We start from the raw sequence: 16,871 nt of genomic DNA on the forward strand, positions 1-16,871 counted from the left end.
ATTGAGAAAACAAGTAAAATTCTGTATCTGCAATAGAATTACATTCAGATAGGTGGCGCTGTTGTCAAAGGAGAAAACTACACACAACTGACTAAAGAAGATAGATTTAGGGCTTTCTGACATTTTGCAGGATCTCAGGCAATATATTTTGCATTGACTAATTTAGCTGGCATCTAGGAGCAATATAATTGCTACGTCTATTAATAATACACAGTAAACTGTATATCCCAGATAGAACTGCAGAATAGTTTCCATGCATTGTGCATTTGTCTTACACAGAGGGAGGGTAGAGGTAGCATTCACACCCAGACCCAGGTGCTTAAGGGGGCCAAAAGACTCGGCCACCAGTACTATAAATAATACAGAGTAGGTAGGGGGCTCTTACAGGCTTTCCCTGAGGCCCATAATCCCACCTCTGGTCTTTCGCAAATCCTGTATAACCATGAACTACAATATAAGAAGGCCAGTACCAACCACTAAATAAAAGTGTCTATAAAATGATTATATACATTTACATTATTTGTGTTGTTCCATAGCGAGGAAGATTGGTAAATATATAGTATAATACAGAACTGCTATATTTTTGACTATACTGTATACAGTAGATAAGGTTCTCTGGCTTAGAAAAGCTGTTGTGTTCCATCCACTGATATCTTGTACAGGCATTCTGGGTTGATAGAAAGGAGTATTTCATTTGGATCCTCTGATATTTACCCAGAATGGAAAGAACATAATTCACTCAACCTAAACTTTCTGTGTATTCAACTGATTTCCGTGTGTACCATGTAATAATAATTGTCTATATAGCGCACACAGATTTAACAGCACTGTGCACTTAAATTGGACCCTGTCCCCATTTGGGCTCAAATTCTGAAGTCATTGATCAGTATGTTATGGTGAGAACATACAAACTCATTGCAGATGTCATCCTTGGTGGGATTTGAACTTAGGCCCCCAGTGCTGCAAGCCAACAGTGCTAACCACTGAGCCACTGTGCTACCCTTGTAATACTTCATTTCCCCTGTGGTGGCGCTGCTGTAGGGAAACTGAACACTGACTGCCATGTTCCTCTGCAGATTACAGCAAATAGTTTGGGATGTCAGCAGCAGTACAATTTGACCTAAGCTTATTTTATTTTCTGGCAACCCTTTTAACAAAAAGTTATTTTTCATAGCAGAATTGACTTGAAAAGTGTCGCTTTAACTGAAAGACATCCTGGAAAAGTGCCAGACTTTGCTTCTTGACATATGGTATAAATGGTGATGCATACAACTTGCTTCTTGATGTGTGTTTCTTCACTCATATAGGCTTTTATTATTTAGAATTGCTGACACTGTAGAATACAGAATAGGGTTTCGACATTCCAAGAAGACAGTTCAAAGTGGAAGAAGTATCTGATTTCATGGTCAGTGACACAGACTGAGGAGCTGTCTGCAGCTCACAGAGGTCTAGGCAAGGTGCCTTTCAGAGGAGGTTTGCTGATAAAGTATTTCCTTGTATTTCTCCAAGTCTAATAGACACACTTTGGCAGCTGTAAAATGACATAGTTGAGCTGGCATCCTGAGCCTTACGTGTTCACTGTAAGAGCAGATAGGCCACTACAGATGGGGGCTATTTTAAATGCTGAAACATATACTCTGTTATAGATATAAGGGTTGCTGGACCAGTCTAGAAGGTTTGTTAAAATGCCAACACTTCCTGGGAGATGTGTAAGGCTCATTCCCTGGAATGTGAGGACTACTTCTTAGAGTGAAAGCAAACAGTGATGCCGTCCAAGCTCATAATTAAAAGACAGGGTGTAAACACGTACAGGGTGCCGAGGCTCATATTGCAAAGTGGCAGTGAGTCAAGAGACTGGAGTCCACGTGAGACCTAACCAGCTGCTGACATCATTTCAAACTACGTCTTAAAGTAGGGCGGCCATACCTTCTCCAAACAAGGGCATCCACTGTGTATATATAGGAACTTTAACTTCTCATGATATTCCTTTAAGAGATGTATTATTATTATTTATTATAAGTCTTTATTTAATTAGCGCACACAGATTCCACAGCACTGTATACTTAAAGGGGTAGTACAAAACTGAAGAATTTATCCCCTATTCTAAGGATAGGGGATAAGTTTCAGATCACGGGGGTCCGACCGCTGGGGCCCCCCGCAATCTCCTGTACAGGGCCCCTGCTCACTGGCCAGATAGCGGGTGTCGACCACCGCACAAAGGGGCGGCCGACACGCCCCCTCAATACATCGCTATGGCAGAGCCAGAGATTGCCGAAGGCAGTGTTCAGCTCTGCCTTAGAGTTGTATTGAGGGGGCGTGTCAGCCGCAGCTTCGTGCAGTGGTCAACACACCCCCTTCCCACAGGCTGCCGGGGCCCCGTACAGGAGATAGCGGAGGGCCCCAGCGATCTGAAACTTATCCTTAGGATAGGGGATACGTTTTTCAGCTCTGGATATCTCCTTTAAGCATGGTGGCATATATTATTTGTTAGTACTTTTCCTTCAACTTAACAAAACATGGATAGGTCACTGCCTCCTAAAACATCAACAGCCTACCCATCTGCTAAAGTACTCTGTGCTGCTGGGTAACCCTGTTCCTATCGCCCTTCATTTCATTAGCATGGCCCTGCTTAATTACATGCAGCGTATCATCATTAATGTAATGTTTGGAGTGGAGTCACTTTCTCTTTCAAGTTCATCTTACTCTACTCCTCCACTGTCATCATTCGAGCGTCTTTCCCAATAGTTGATGATGGTGGCAAGGTATCAATGCAAGTTTGCTGTTGTGTGATTTGGAAAAGCTTAGTGATTCATCTTGAGAACATACAGACTAACAAAAATGGTCCTCTATCTATATGCTTATTATGCTATATAGGTTTAGTATAGTGCCATTTACCATTTCACTTGTGCACCTTCCTCTGATACTTCACATTCAAACTCCACTCTTTCTCCTACCATAACCACTTGGTCTTCTAAAGGACGGAGGATCAGAACTGGTGGTTCTGTAAGAGAAATACAGATTATTATTTAGAGCATGGAGAGGTTTAACCAGTTCCATTTTTATCATGTTGATTGAAAGTGGTAGAATCACAGCCCCAGAAGATGAATGTGTTGGTTTTGTGGGGGGCAGTGACTTGCTCACTCATGTAACTACATTGAAGCATGCACGACTGTTCACTATAAAAATAATAATTTTATTTTTTATAAAAATGTATTTCAGTGGTCCAATACTGAGAGAACCCTTGTCCCATGATATAACTAGCTTCAGTGGTTTAGACTGTTACATGAATTTAATTAGGTGTTTTAATGCGCTAGATACATTTAGAACATAAATGGCTGAATATTAAGAAGGGTGGGGGGATGGTGCGGCACGTAACACATCTAGCGACATGACGTGCAAGTTGGGAACCCACAAAGTAATAAGTTGTAATGTGGGAAGTGACACATTCAAGTGTCATTCACGAACTTGATGCCAACTAGTTTTCACTATAGTTAGCAAAGGTGAAATCTAGCGCTTTCTTTATGTATCTTTATTATTATTATTTTTTTGTTCTGTTTTTACCTATAGCTTAATAATGTAGGTGAAAATATCTCTTGTTACTAACTGGAAAATATCAGCAAGGTTTTGTTCTGTATTGAGTAATTTGGTATGCATCTCACTGTTCTCCATGGGCCTGGTGCCCTGGTGGACTTGGCTCAACCATTTACCAGCTGCTATAACAACCAGCAGTGGTTTTAGAAGCTGGACGAGTAGCAGTCATTTGATGCCTGGGTGGGTTTCATTTGATAAAAGATTGTCTTTCATCCCCAATACCCTTGGCACTGAATAGCGTCTCCTATAGTGGATATCTGCAACTGAAAGTCCCAGTGATCAGCTTTTTGTTGGAAGCTGTGGGTGGTCATACTCTCTGCAGTGTCGTTCCACTTTGGATAACATGATGGTCAGGGGATGTACTGATGAGACAGCATCCTATATGAATACATTGTTCTCTATCCACCCACTTCATAGATGGAAATAAGAAGCTGGCAATAAAATAAAGAATAACAAGATAGTGTCCTAAAACAGTTGAACAGATTAGAAAAACATGGCTAGTTTCTTCTAGAAACACAGTGCTATGCCTGTCTACTTGTGTGTCATATTGTGTATTCACTGTTCTAGTGAATGAGGATGAGCCATAATAATACCACATAGAACCTGTTGACAGACATGGTACTGTAGTATTCCAATACCACCTCTGGGGTACTGATCATTGTTGTGTGGTTGAGAAGTTGCAAGTGTCTAAACTTATATCTGAGTTTCATGAGTTAAACATGTATGGCTTGTCATTTTGTGCTAGAATATTTAAAAGTGCAAGGGTTAACATTTTGCTCTTTGCTGCCAGTGGTGGATTGTGTCTGTAGGAATTCATGGAACTTTGGTCACATGACCTCCTTAGACTCATTTATGTGTAGAAACAGCTGGAAGAGGCTGAGGAAGTAGTCTTCTAAATTCAGTCCTCTGTCCCCAGAAGGCTGGAACAAGTCTAAACTAACTCAGGATTGAGTGCAGACACAGCTATCTGCCTTCTTCTAGTGGTCGTGAAGAGAAGTAGGATTAGGCTATTCCAGTTTTCCAGTTTCCAGCTAGGGTCTGCTGGGACGTAAGGAACCAGGCCCTGCCTTTGCTGTTGTGTCAACTTCAGTTTCCGTTGCTAAAGTTCACCTGAGTCAGCTTTGGGTTGGTCATAGTGATCATGGTACCATGTGGCATTCAGAAGGTTGTAACACTGACTGTCTCCAGTCCATGCCAAGAGGGCATTTGTCTCAAGTATCCTGTTCCTACTCTAAGAGGGAGAATTATCAATACAGAAAAGACAATAGCTGAGCATGTACTCTATATGTATGTCTTATGCCCTGCGAAAAGGAACTATAATACCCACAAATGTGAGTAAAAAAGTGTTCCTAACTATCTTCACCTCAGTAAGCCAACCTGTGTAGGCCGTGCTTGGAAAAAGAATAATCTACATTGGACTGTATCTGCCAACATTAGCAACACTACAGTGTACTCAGCATTATCAGAGAACAGTGTAGGGGAGTGGCAGCCTGACAGGGTTTTAAGTTTGCCCCCAGGGGCCAACTTTAGGTGTGTGTGGGGGTTAGTGGTTGTGGAGGTCTCAGGTCAGGTGGCTACAGCTAAGGGTAAGATGGTTAGAGGTGCATGAAGTTATTTGACAGAGTGATGGAAAAGGACGGAGACCTCCAGAAACATTTCTTGTCAGATGATAATATTATTATGTTAATAATGTTTTTTTTTTAGTATTTATTGGAGTATGTTATTGAATTTAATAGACAGGTCTAAGTGGTCCATTTCACTACAGCCTGTGTGATCTCTCATTGTGGGAAGTTGACGTAAGTCATGGAATTTGCTAGACCCTGCTGTGAGGAAAATACAGTATATTGTCTGGATTGTGCACAGTGAACTTCAGTAAAATTTACCTCTGTTTGCAAGTTTCTTTTGTGTCTGTATTATTCCTATTGCAAACAGGTACAACCCCCAGACACCACACTAAAGTGTACCCCAGAGTCAAGGACTACCATCTGTTGTGCAGACCTGCAGTTATAAAAGTTGCAAGGACACACAGGGGGATCTACAAGACATGCACAAATTCATCTGTGACTACCACCTCAGCTTTCCTGGACTACTCTACCTATCCTCCTCTTGGGCACCACAGTGCTGTCTTTGGAAGGAAGTAGAAGTATTTTCTACACTATTACAAGCAAGATCATTTGAATCAAAAATAGTCTTTTATGCTGTACTATAAAGTTACAAACCTTTTACGAACAGTTCAGTAAAACACTTCTCCTCTCCAATGACACAAGTATATGCTGCATCATCAGCCAGCGAGCAGTTGTTAATAGTCAAAATCCTTTTATTCCCAATGCTCTCAAAGATGTACCTGAGAAATGCAAAGAAGAATATAAATGTGAAATGCAAAGAAGAATATAAATGTGGTCAGTCCTTAGTGACTGACCATTGGTCTGTATGGGGTCATGAATGTTGCCACATTCATGATTCCTTGTTGCTTTTTTAATGTTGCTGGGACCACCATGTGATTTTACATGGTGCTTGTCATTGTGTGTTGCAGTATTAAATAGGTCTTATAATTTATACTTTCATACATACATCTGTGCCATGACATTAAAGATTTTTCCCAAAATCAACATTCATCACCCTTTTACAGGATAAGTGACATGATTGTCTGATCACTAGAATGGGGGATTTGTGAGTGAGGAGGAGTTTAAATGGAGCTGTAGTTAATTATGGCCCCAATACTACCTACTATCTGCAAATTGTAATACTGGTGTCTTCTTTTGGGTTACCTTTTGTGCCCCCTAATGCCCTAGGATTACTGTCCCCCCAGCATTTTACAGTTTTATCAAGTATGCCTCATTTTCCTGAAATTTTTCTTTACGTCAGTGCCATAATGCTGCATTAATATTGATAAATGTCCCCTTAAGTCTTCTGTTTGTAATTTCATGCTATCAAGAACCCATTGAGTCTATATTTATTCTACTGGAGGATGACCTTCTTAACCAACTAGGGATAGACTGGGGGACATTCAGTTTATCTGATGCAAAGGAAAATGGAACAGTTGCCGATGACACCCAATAAGCTCTCATGAAAGCAGCATGAAACAAAAGCAGCAACCTGATGGTAGACTGTTGTATATAGCTGTAGTCATACACCCTCATATTTATTGCCCCCCCCCCCCCCCCCATTTTTTTTTTGTAATGGAGAATGGCAGTGTTACCCTCTCAACCTCTAAGACCCTAAAAAATTCTAAATGTACTATGCCTTGGCTCATTTACATAGGATATGTGTATATTGGGGACATTTATCAAAACGAGTGCAAAAGAAATGTGGAGAAGATTTCACAGAAACCAATAAGATTTTTTTCTTAGATATTTATGTGGCCTTGGTTGTTTCCTATTCACTAACTTTGATTAATCTCCTCCATAATATTTCTTTTGTTACAGGTCTTCTACTCTAAAGAAAGATACAGGGGGCTAACTATAGGGGATACAGCCAGCAGTTGAACCTGCCAGACTCTGGTGCCTTAGCATAGGCTACACATAGGTGTAGTTGGGGTGATGGTCTGACAACAGGAGAACTATGCGGATCTGGCAGAGAGAGAGGATGCAAATGCAACTGTGATCGCTGGTGACAGGAGATAGGGTGCACCAAGCAAAAAATACAGGGTACATGCACCTGGTGCATTGTGCATGGCACATAGTATGTGGGGGCTCTACTACAGATTCTGTATCTTGGCCTAGATGCTTCCAGTTACGCCTTTAGAAAAACACTGTATTTTTCGCCGTATAAGACGCGAAATTTCTTGGGGGGGGGGGGGGGGGGGAAAGTTGGTGCGTCTTATATGGCAAATACACATTAAAACCCAGTCATATCGCGGCGGTCCCTGCGGCCAATGGCCGGGACCCGCAGCTAATACAGGACATTACCGATCGCGGTGATGCCCTGTATTAACCCTTCAGATGCGGCGATCAAAGCTGACCGCCGCGTCTGAAACGAAAGTGAAACTAACCTGGCTGCTCAGTCGGGCTGTTGGGGACGGTGCGGCGTCCCGAACAGCTTACAGGACACCGGGAGGGGCCTTACCTGCCTCCTCGGTGTCCAATCGGCGAATGACTGCTCCGTGCCGGGATCCCCTGCATGGCCAGTGCTCTCCTTCGTCGTCATCTCGTAGCAGCATGACGGCGGCGACGGAGAGCGAGGATACCGGGCAGCAGAGTCATTCCGGAGCGACGGGGACACCCCGGGGACGCGGCGACAGCGATGGAGGGCGACATCCAGGTTAGTGGTGACGAGTGGTGATGGGTCCGGAGCGGCGGAGACACGTGAGTATTACCTCCTACCTCCTATACCAGTGGTCTTCAACCTGCGGACCTCCAGATGTTGCAAAACTACAACTCCTGGCATGCCCGGACAGCCAACGGCTGTCCGGGCATGCTGGGAGTTGTAGTTTTGCAACATCTGAAGGTCCTCAGGTTGAAGATCACTGTCCTATACTTTACATTGTATTTGGTTCAGAATCTTTTTTTTTCTAGATTTTCCTCCTTTAAAATTGGGTGCATCTTATATGCCGGAGCATCTTAAATGGCGAAAAATATGGTACATTTCAGTAGAATCTGCTTAAAATGTATTTCTGGGTAAACATCTAGTGTAGAAAATAAATGACAATCTAAGAAGGAAACTGCCCCCCCCCTCCCATTTCACAGCTCTCAGTGTCTCTGTACCACAAGTTAACAAGCTGAACGTTTAACACTGCAAATGTCAGAAACCTTGTTAAATGGTTCAACACTCACAGACTGCTGTATCTGCGAGATTTTATCAGGAAATCCAGGCAGACATTTTTTTTATTGATTCTGGGTTTTGTCCATCGATTACATGGGATGACCTTCTAGGTGCATTAATATACTATGGACTCGAAAGTTACAGGAAAATATGGCTGCTCCCTTCTCTTTGGTCCTTATCCAGCTATTGACGGATCAGTGTACAAAGTGTACTCAGGTGGATAGTTAGGTATGGCACAAGAATTTAGCACAGGGTAAAATTAAAGTGGTGACAAGTATGTAAAAAGATACAACCCCGCAAGACTCCTAATAAAGAGAATCAGACATCATGTCTCTTGACCCTTGTAAACTATTAGTTCAACAGAGGAGTAATATTCCTAATTTTGGACCCACCCCACCCAGTCTTTCACATGGAGCAGCTGTCATAAGGGTATATCTTTTTATACTTATGTGTATACTATATGTATTTTACACTATACATTACATCAATTGCAGGTATTATATTATAAGTACAATGGGGGGTTATTTATTAATAAAGGTCTTAGCTAGATCATTTTTGTTGTTTGTCTAGATGTGTTTTATTTTTGGGCGGTGCTGCTCCAAATGTATCATATCGTCGCAGTGACCATGATAAATTTCAGGTAGATCTGCACCCAGATCATTTTCTACCGCTGCTTTCACATCATGTCTACCCTGCTTCTGAGGAGCTTGCTTGTCTGTGTGTTTGGCTCTATTGGTTTTAGTTTTAATTTTAAGGCAAATTAATGTCTAAAAGAAGGTCTGCAAAGAGAGTCTCCCTCACAATTTAATAGTAGTTAAAGGGGTAGTGAAAAAAGGTGAAAAAACGTATCCCCTACCCCCATAGTGTTGTATTGAAGGGGCGTGTCAGCCACCGCTTCGTGCGGTGGTCAACACGCCCCTTTCCCGCGGGCTGTCGGGGCCCCGTACAGGAGATCGCAAGGGGAAAAGTTTTTCACCACTGGATATCTCCTTTAACCTTGCCGCAGGCCAGGAAAAAAAAAAAACTTTATTGTTCAAGAGATGGAGGTTTTAGTTGATCAAGTATTTTTTTATTACCCTTTACCTTGTTTTTTTTTTAATTATGCTATCATCACTTTGTCGGATTTTTTTTTAAACTTGGAACATGAAATTGTGAGATGCTGGCCATTGCTAACAATCTTATTGTTTCTTACATCTTTACCATTCCTTTTTTGTACCTTAAAAAATATATCTGATTGTTTCACATGGACAACAACTTTACTTTTCCTTTGCACATTTTTATAATTTTAAACTTTTTATGTCTTTACCTTCTCTATTCTCTACCTTTCTACCTTATTCTCTCTCTCCCTTTCTATCTCTCTCTCCCTCTCTCTCTCTTTCTCTCTCTCTCCCCCTCTCTATCTCTCTCTCCCTCCCTCCCTCTCTTTCACTCTGGCTGATGATTTTTTTTTTTTTTGGAAAACAGACAGGAGTAGTAATCTTTTTTAGACCTAGACCTGGTAAGGAGGTGGTCTAGAATTGCAGGGTTTTTTTTTGCGCCAGTTGCGGCAGAATTTGCGCAAAAATCTAAAACACACAGATAATAAATTTGTGACCACTGCATCCGTCACTTCAAAAAATGGTCATGCAACACTTAAATCAAAATGACGTATTTTAGAACTTTGAAAAAAAATACGCAAAAAAATAAATGACAAAATAAAACACAATTAGCGCAAAAATGAAGGAAATTCGCTAATGTAAACAAAAAAATAAATAAAAAAAAGCAATAGAACACAATGATAAATAACCCCCAATAATTATATGGTGCCATGCTAGGAGCAAGGTTTGCTTCATAAGGAAATGGCATCATAATTCATGACATATGGACACTTGTGGGATATTTCTGAGAACTTACTTGCTGACGGATCATTTACAATTCCAAGTTAATCCCAAATGGCACGGAAGAATTCAGAAGAAGGCAAATGAAAGTGAGAAGAAAAAGAGAAGACAGTATATGGATTAAATACTGTGAAGTTTAATTTTCATGCATTTAGTCAATATGTAAATATGTAATGATATTTAAATCACAGACATTATGGTATTATACTTTGATATTCATCACATAACATTGGAAGAGAGTCCTTACCTCAGTCCCCCACAGGTTGTGAGATGGAATAGGGATGAAGTTATGTTTTTACTGTATTAGTGGGGACATCCCATAAAATATGAAAGCCATATGCCTCTTATGGAGCACCTTCTACACTTGCCTGTTTACATAGTTACATAGTTTATAAGGTTGAAAAAAGACCAGAGTCCATCAAGTTCAACCTATATCCCTATTGAGTCCCATTGAGTTGATCCAGAGGAAGGCCAAAAAAAACTAATCTTAGAGGTAAAAATTCCTTCCTGACTCCAAATATGGCATCAGAATATATATCTGGATCAACATTCTGTCCCTATAAATCTAGTATACATAACCTGTAATGTTATTCCTCTCCATAAATGCATCCAGGCCCCTTTTAAACTCTCTTACATAGTTCACCATGACCACCTCCTTTGGGAGAGAATTCCACAGTCTAACTGCTCTTACAGTAAAGAACCCCCGTCTGTGCTGGTGTAGAAACCATCTTTCCTCTAAACGTAGAGGATGTCCCCTTGTTATAGATACAGTCCAGGGTATAAATAGATCATGGGAGAGATCTCTGTACTGTCCCCTGATATATTTATACATAGTTATTAGGTCGCCCCTAAGCCTTCTTTTTTCTAAACTCAATAACCTTAATTCTGATAATCTTTATGGGTACTGTAGTCTTCCCATTCCCCTGTTACTCTGGTTGCCCGTCTTTGAACCCATCTTTTGTAATTAAGAAACCCACTGTTTCTAAATTGTAATTTAGAAACCCACAACATTTGTGTCCCCCTGCTTCATCAGGGATAACCAGTAAAGGTGAAAAAAAAAAAAAAAACCTTAAAGGCTCAATTCATATTTGTGAATCATATGGCGGTTCCAAAAGTATTTGAATGGTTCCCAATAACTTTTATTTTGGGGTTTCATCAAGGTTTCTCAGATTTTTACTGCAATGATAGAACTGTGTGCAAAACTGCCTTACCATCTAAAGTGATTGAACTGCTGATGGAGGCTCCGAACAAACAGGTGTGATAAGAGTCTAAGGTTATATTACACAGTCTTCGCTAGGAGCATCCATAGCAGAATTCATCAAAAATCCTGGATAAAATGAGTATGCAATGCTATTTTACATAGAAACTGTTACGCCGAGCGCTCCGGGTCCCCGCTCCTCCCCGGAGCGCTCGCAACATCCTCGCTACTGCAGCGCCCCGGTCAGATCTACTGACCGGGTGCGCTGCGATACCATCCCCAGCCGGGATGCGATTCGCGATGCGGGTGGCGCCCGCTCGCGATGCGCACCCCGGCTCCCGTACCTGACTCGCTCTCCGTCGGTCCTGTCCCGGCGCGCGCAGCCCCGCTCCCTAGGGCGCGCGCGCGCCGGGTCTCTGCGATTTAAAGGGCCACTGCGCCGCTGATTGGCGCAGTTGGTCTAATTAGTGTGTTCACCTGTGCACTCCCTATGTATACCTCACTTCCCCTGCACTCCCTCGCCGGATCTTGTTGCCATCGTGCCAGTGAAAGCGTTCCCTTGTGTGTTCCTAGCCTGTGTTCCAGACCTCCTGCCGTTGCCCCTGACTACGATCCTTGCTGCCTGCCCCGACCTTCTGCTACGTCCGACCTTGCTCTTGTCTACTCCCTTGTACCGCGCCTATCTTCAGCAGTCAGAGAGGTTGAGCCGTTGCTAGTGGATACGACCTGGTTACTTCCGCCGCTGCAAGACCATCCCGCTTTGCGGCGGGCTCTGGTGAAAACCAGTAGTAACTTAGAACCGGTCCACTAGCACGGTCCACGCCAATCCCTCTCTGGCACAGAGGATCCACCTCCTGCCAGCCGAATCGTGACAGTAGATCCGGCCATGGATCCCGCTGAAGTTCCACTGCCAGTTATCGCCGACCTCACCACGGTGGTCGCCCAGCAGTCGCAACAGATAGCGCAACAAGGCCACCAGCTGTCTCAACTGACCGTGATGCTACAGCAGCTACTACCACAGCTTCAGCAATCATCTCCTCCGCCAGCTCCTGCACCTCCTCCGCAGCGAGTGGCCGCTTCCGGCCTACGACTATCCTTGCCGGATAAATTTGATGGGGACTCTAAGTTTTGCCGTGGCTTTCTTTCACAATGTTCCCTGCACTTGGAGATGATGTCGGACCAGTTTCCTACTGAAAGGTCTAAGGTGGCTTTCGTAGTCAGCCTTCTGTCTGGGAAAGCTCTGTCATGGGCCACACCGCTCTGGGACCGCAATGACCCCGTCACTGCCTCTGTACACTCCTTCTCGGAAATTCGAAGTGTCTTTGAGGAACCTGCCCGAGCCTCTTCTGCTGAGACTGCCCTGCTGAACCTGGTCCAGGTTAATTCTTCCGTTGGCGAGTACGCCATCCAATTCCGTACTCTTGCTTCCGAATTATCCTGGAATAATGAGGCCCTCTGCGCGACCTTTAAAAAAGGCCTATCCAGCAACATTAAAGATGTTCTGGCCGCACGAGAAATTCCTGCTAACCTGCATGAACTCATTCATCTAGCCACTCGCATTGACATGCGTTTTTCCGAAAGGCGTCAGGAGCTCCGCCAGGATATGGACTTTGTTCGCATGGGGCGTTTTTTCTCCCCGGCTCCTCTCTCCTCTGGTCCTCTGCAATCCGTTCCTGTGCCTCCCGCCGTGGAGGCTATGCAAGTTGACCGGTCTCGCTTGACACCTCAAGAGAGGACACGACGCCGCATGGAGAATCTTTGCCTGTACTGTGCCGGTACCGAACACTTCCTGAAGGATTGTCCTATCCGTCCTCCCCGCCTGGAAAGACGTACGCTGACTCCGCACAAAAGTGAGACAGTTCTTGATGTCAACTCTGCTTCTCCACGCCTTACTGTGCCTGTGCGGATATCTGCCTCTACCTTCTCCTTCTCTACTATGGCCTTCTTGGATTCCGGATCTGCAGGAAATTTTATTTTGGCCTCTCTCATCAACAGGTTCAACATCCCGGTGACCAGTCTCGCCAGACCCCTCTACATCAATTGTGTTAACAATGAAAGATTGGACTGTACCGTGCGTTACCGCACGGAGCCCCTCCTAATGTGCATCGGACCTCATCACGAAAAAATTGAGTTTTTGGTCCTCCCCAATTGCACTTCTGAAATTCTCCTTGGACTACCGTGGCTTCAACGCCATTCCCCAACCCTTGATTGGTCCACAGGAGAGATCAAGAGCTGGGGTACTTCTTGTTTCAAGGACTGTCTTAAACCGGTTCCCAGTACTCCCTGCCGTGACCCTGTGGTTCCCCCTGTAACCGGTCTCCCTAAGGCTTATATGGACTATGCTGACGTATTTTGCAAAAAGCAAGCTGAGACTTTACCTCCTCACAGGTCTTATGACTGTCCTATTGACCTCCTCCCGGGCACTACTCCACCCCGGGGCAGAATTTATCCTCTGTCCGCCCCGGAGACTCTTGCTATGTCTGAATACATCCAGGAAAATTTAAAAAAAGGGGTTTATCCGCAAATCCTCCTCTCCTGCCGGAGCTGGATTTTTCTTTGTGTCCAAAAAAGATGGCTCCCTACGTCCTTGCATTGATTACCGCGGACTTAATAAAATCAGGTAAAGAACCGCTACCCCCTACCTCTTATCTCAGAACTCTTTGATCGCCTTCAAGGTGCCCACATCTTTACCAAACTGGACTTAAGAGGTGCTTATAATCTCATCCGCATCAGGGAGGGGGACGAATGGAAAACTGCATTTAACACCAGAGATGGACACTTTGAGTATCTGGTCATGCCCTTTGGCCTGTGCAACGCCCCTGCCGTCTTCCAAGACTTTGTTAATGAAATTTTTCGTGATCTCTTATATTCCTGTGTTGTTGTGTATCTGGACGATATTCTGATTTTTTCTGCCAACTTAGAAGAACATCGCCAGCATGTCCGCATGGTTCTTCAGAGACTTCGAGACAATCAACTTTATGCCAAAATGGAGAAATGTCTGTTTGAATGTCAATCTCTTCCTTTCCTAGGATACTTGGTCTCTGGCCAGGGACTACAAATGGACCCAGATAAACTCTCTGCCGTCTTAGATTGGCCACGCCCCTCCGGACTCCGTGCTATCCAACGTTTTTTGGGGTTCGCCAATTATTACAGACAATTTATTCCACATTTTTCCACTATTGTGGCTCCTATCGTGGCTTTAACCAAGAAGAATGCCAATCCTAAGTCCTGGTCTCCCCAAGCGGAAGACGCATTTAAACATCTCAAGTCTGCCTTTTCTTCTGCTCCCGTGCTCTCCAGACCTGACCCATCTAAACCCTTCCTATTGGAGGTTGATGCCTCCTCAGTGGGAGCTGGAGCGGTCCTTCTACAAAAAAATTCTTCCGGGCATGCTGTTACTTGTGGTTTTTTTTCTAGGACCTTCTCTCCGGCGGAGAGGAACTACTCCATCGGGGATCGAGAACTACTGGCCATTAAATTGGCACTTGAGGAATGGAGGCATCTGCTGGAGGGATCAAAATTTCCAGTTATCATTTACACCGATCACAAGAATCTCTCCTATCTCCAGTCTGCCCAACGGCTGAATCCTCGCCAGGCCAGGTGGTCGTTGTTCTTTGCCCGTTTTAACTTTGAAATTCATTTTCGCCCTGCCGACAAGAACATTAGGGCCGATGCTCTCTCTCGTTCCTCGGATGCCTCGGAAGTAGAGGTCTCTCCGCAACACATCATTCCTCCTGACTGTCTGATCTCCACTTCTCCAGCCTCCATCAGGCAAACTCCTCCAGGGAAGACCTTCTTTTCTACACGCCAACGTCTCGGGATTCTTAAATGGGGTCACTCCTCCCACCTCGCAGGCCATGCGGGCATCAAAAAGTCCTTGCAACTCATCTCTCGTTTCTATTGGTGGCCGACTCTGGAGACGGATGTTGTTGATTTTGTGCGGGCCTGTACTGTCTGTGCCCGGGATAAGACTCCTCGCCAGAAGCCTGCTGGTCTCCTTCATCCTCTGCCTGTCCCCGAAACAGCCTTGGTCTCTGATTGGTATGGACTTTATTACAGACCTACCCCCATCCCGTGGCAACACTGTTGTTTGGGTGGTCGTTGATCGATTTTCCAAGATGGCACATTTTATTCCTCTTCCTGGTCTTCCTTCAGCGCCTCAGTTGGCAAAACAATTTTTTGTACACATTTTTCGTCTTCACGGTTTGCCCACGCAGATCGTCTCGGATAGAGGCGTCCAATTCGTGTCAAAATTCTGGAGGGCTCTCTGTAAACAACTCAAGATTAAATTAAACTTCTCTTCTGCTTATCATCCTCAATCCAATGGGCAAGTAGAAAGAATTAACCAGGTCCTGGGTGACTATTTACGGCATTTTGTTTCCTCCCGCCAGGATGACTGGGCAGATCTTCTACCATGGGCCGAATTCTCGTACAACTTCAGAGTCTCTGAATCTTCTGCTAAATCCCCATTTTTCGTGGTGTACGGCCGTCACCCTCTTCCCCCCCTCCCTATTCCCTTGCCCTCTGGTTTGCCCGCTGTGGATGAAGTGACTCGTGATCTTTCCACCATATGGAAAGAGACCCAAAATTCTCTTTTACAGGCTTCATCTCGCATGAAAAAGTTTGCCGATAAGAAAAGAAGAACTCCCCCCATTTTTGCTCCCGGAGACAAGGTATGGCTCTCCGCTAAATATGTCCGCTTTCGTGTCCCCAGTTACAAACTGGGACCACGCTATCTTGGTCCTTTCAAAGTCTTGTGCCAAATTAATCCTGTCTCTTACAAACTTCTTCTTCCTCCTTCTCTTCGTATTCCCAATGCCTTTCATGTCTCTCTCCTTAAACCACTCATCATCAACCGTTTCTCTCCCAAACTTGTTTCTCCCACTTCTGTTTCCGGTTCTTCTGACATCTTCTCCATGAAGGAGATACTGGCCTCCAAGACGGTCAGAGGGAAAAAATTCTTTTTGGTTGATTGGGAGGGCTGTGGACCTGAAGAGAGATCCTGGGAACCTGAGGACAACATCCTAGACAAAAGTCTGGTCCTCAGGTTCTCAGGCTCCAAGAAGAGGGGGAGACCCAAGGGGGGGGGGTACTGTTACGCCGAGCGCTCCGGGTCCCCGTTCCTCCCCGGAGCGCTCGCAACATCCTCGCTACTGCAGCGCCCCGGTCAGATCTACTGACCGGGTGCGCTGCGATACCGCCCCCAGCCGGGATGCGATTCGCGATGCGGGTGGCGCCCGCTCGCGATGCGCACCCCGGCTCCCGTACCTGACTCGCTCTCCGTCGGTCCTGTCCCGGCGCGCGCGGCCCCGCTCCCTAGGGCGCGCGCGCGCCGGGTCTCTGCGATTTAAAGGGCCACTGCGCCGCTGATTGGCGCAGTTGGTCTAATTAGTGTGTTCACCTGTGCACTCCCTATGTATACCTCACTTCCCCTGCACTCCCTC

General features: G+C 44.6%; 1 protein-coding gene across 1 annotated transcript in view; it reads right to left on the reverse strand.

Annotated features, from left to right (window-relative positions):
• Positions 1-16,871, reverse strand: part of MYBPC3 (myosin binding protein C3) — a 182,153-nt gene that overhangs the window by 66,410 nt on the left and 98,872 nt on the right. Inside the window, exons 13-15 of the mRNA XM_056528158.1 lie at positions 10,246-10,248; positions 5,811-5,935; positions 2,896-3,001 (exon numbers count right to left, since the gene is read on the reverse strand). Coding sequence (XP_056384133.1) covers positions 2,896-3,001; positions 5,811-5,935; positions 10,246-10,248 — 234 coding nt within the window. The remainder of the gene's footprint in view (positions 1-2,895; positions 3,002-5,810; positions 5,936-10,245; positions 10,249-16,871) is intronic.

The sequence above is a fragment of the Hyla sarda genome, chromosome 6, assembly GCF_029499605.1.
Source record: "Hyla sarda isolate aHylSar1 chromosome 6, aHylSar1.hap1, whole genome shotgun sequence".
In the NCBI taxonomy this organism is placed as follows: domain Eukaryota; kingdom Metazoa; phylum Chordata; class Amphibia; order Anura; family Hylidae; genus Hyla; species Hyla sarda.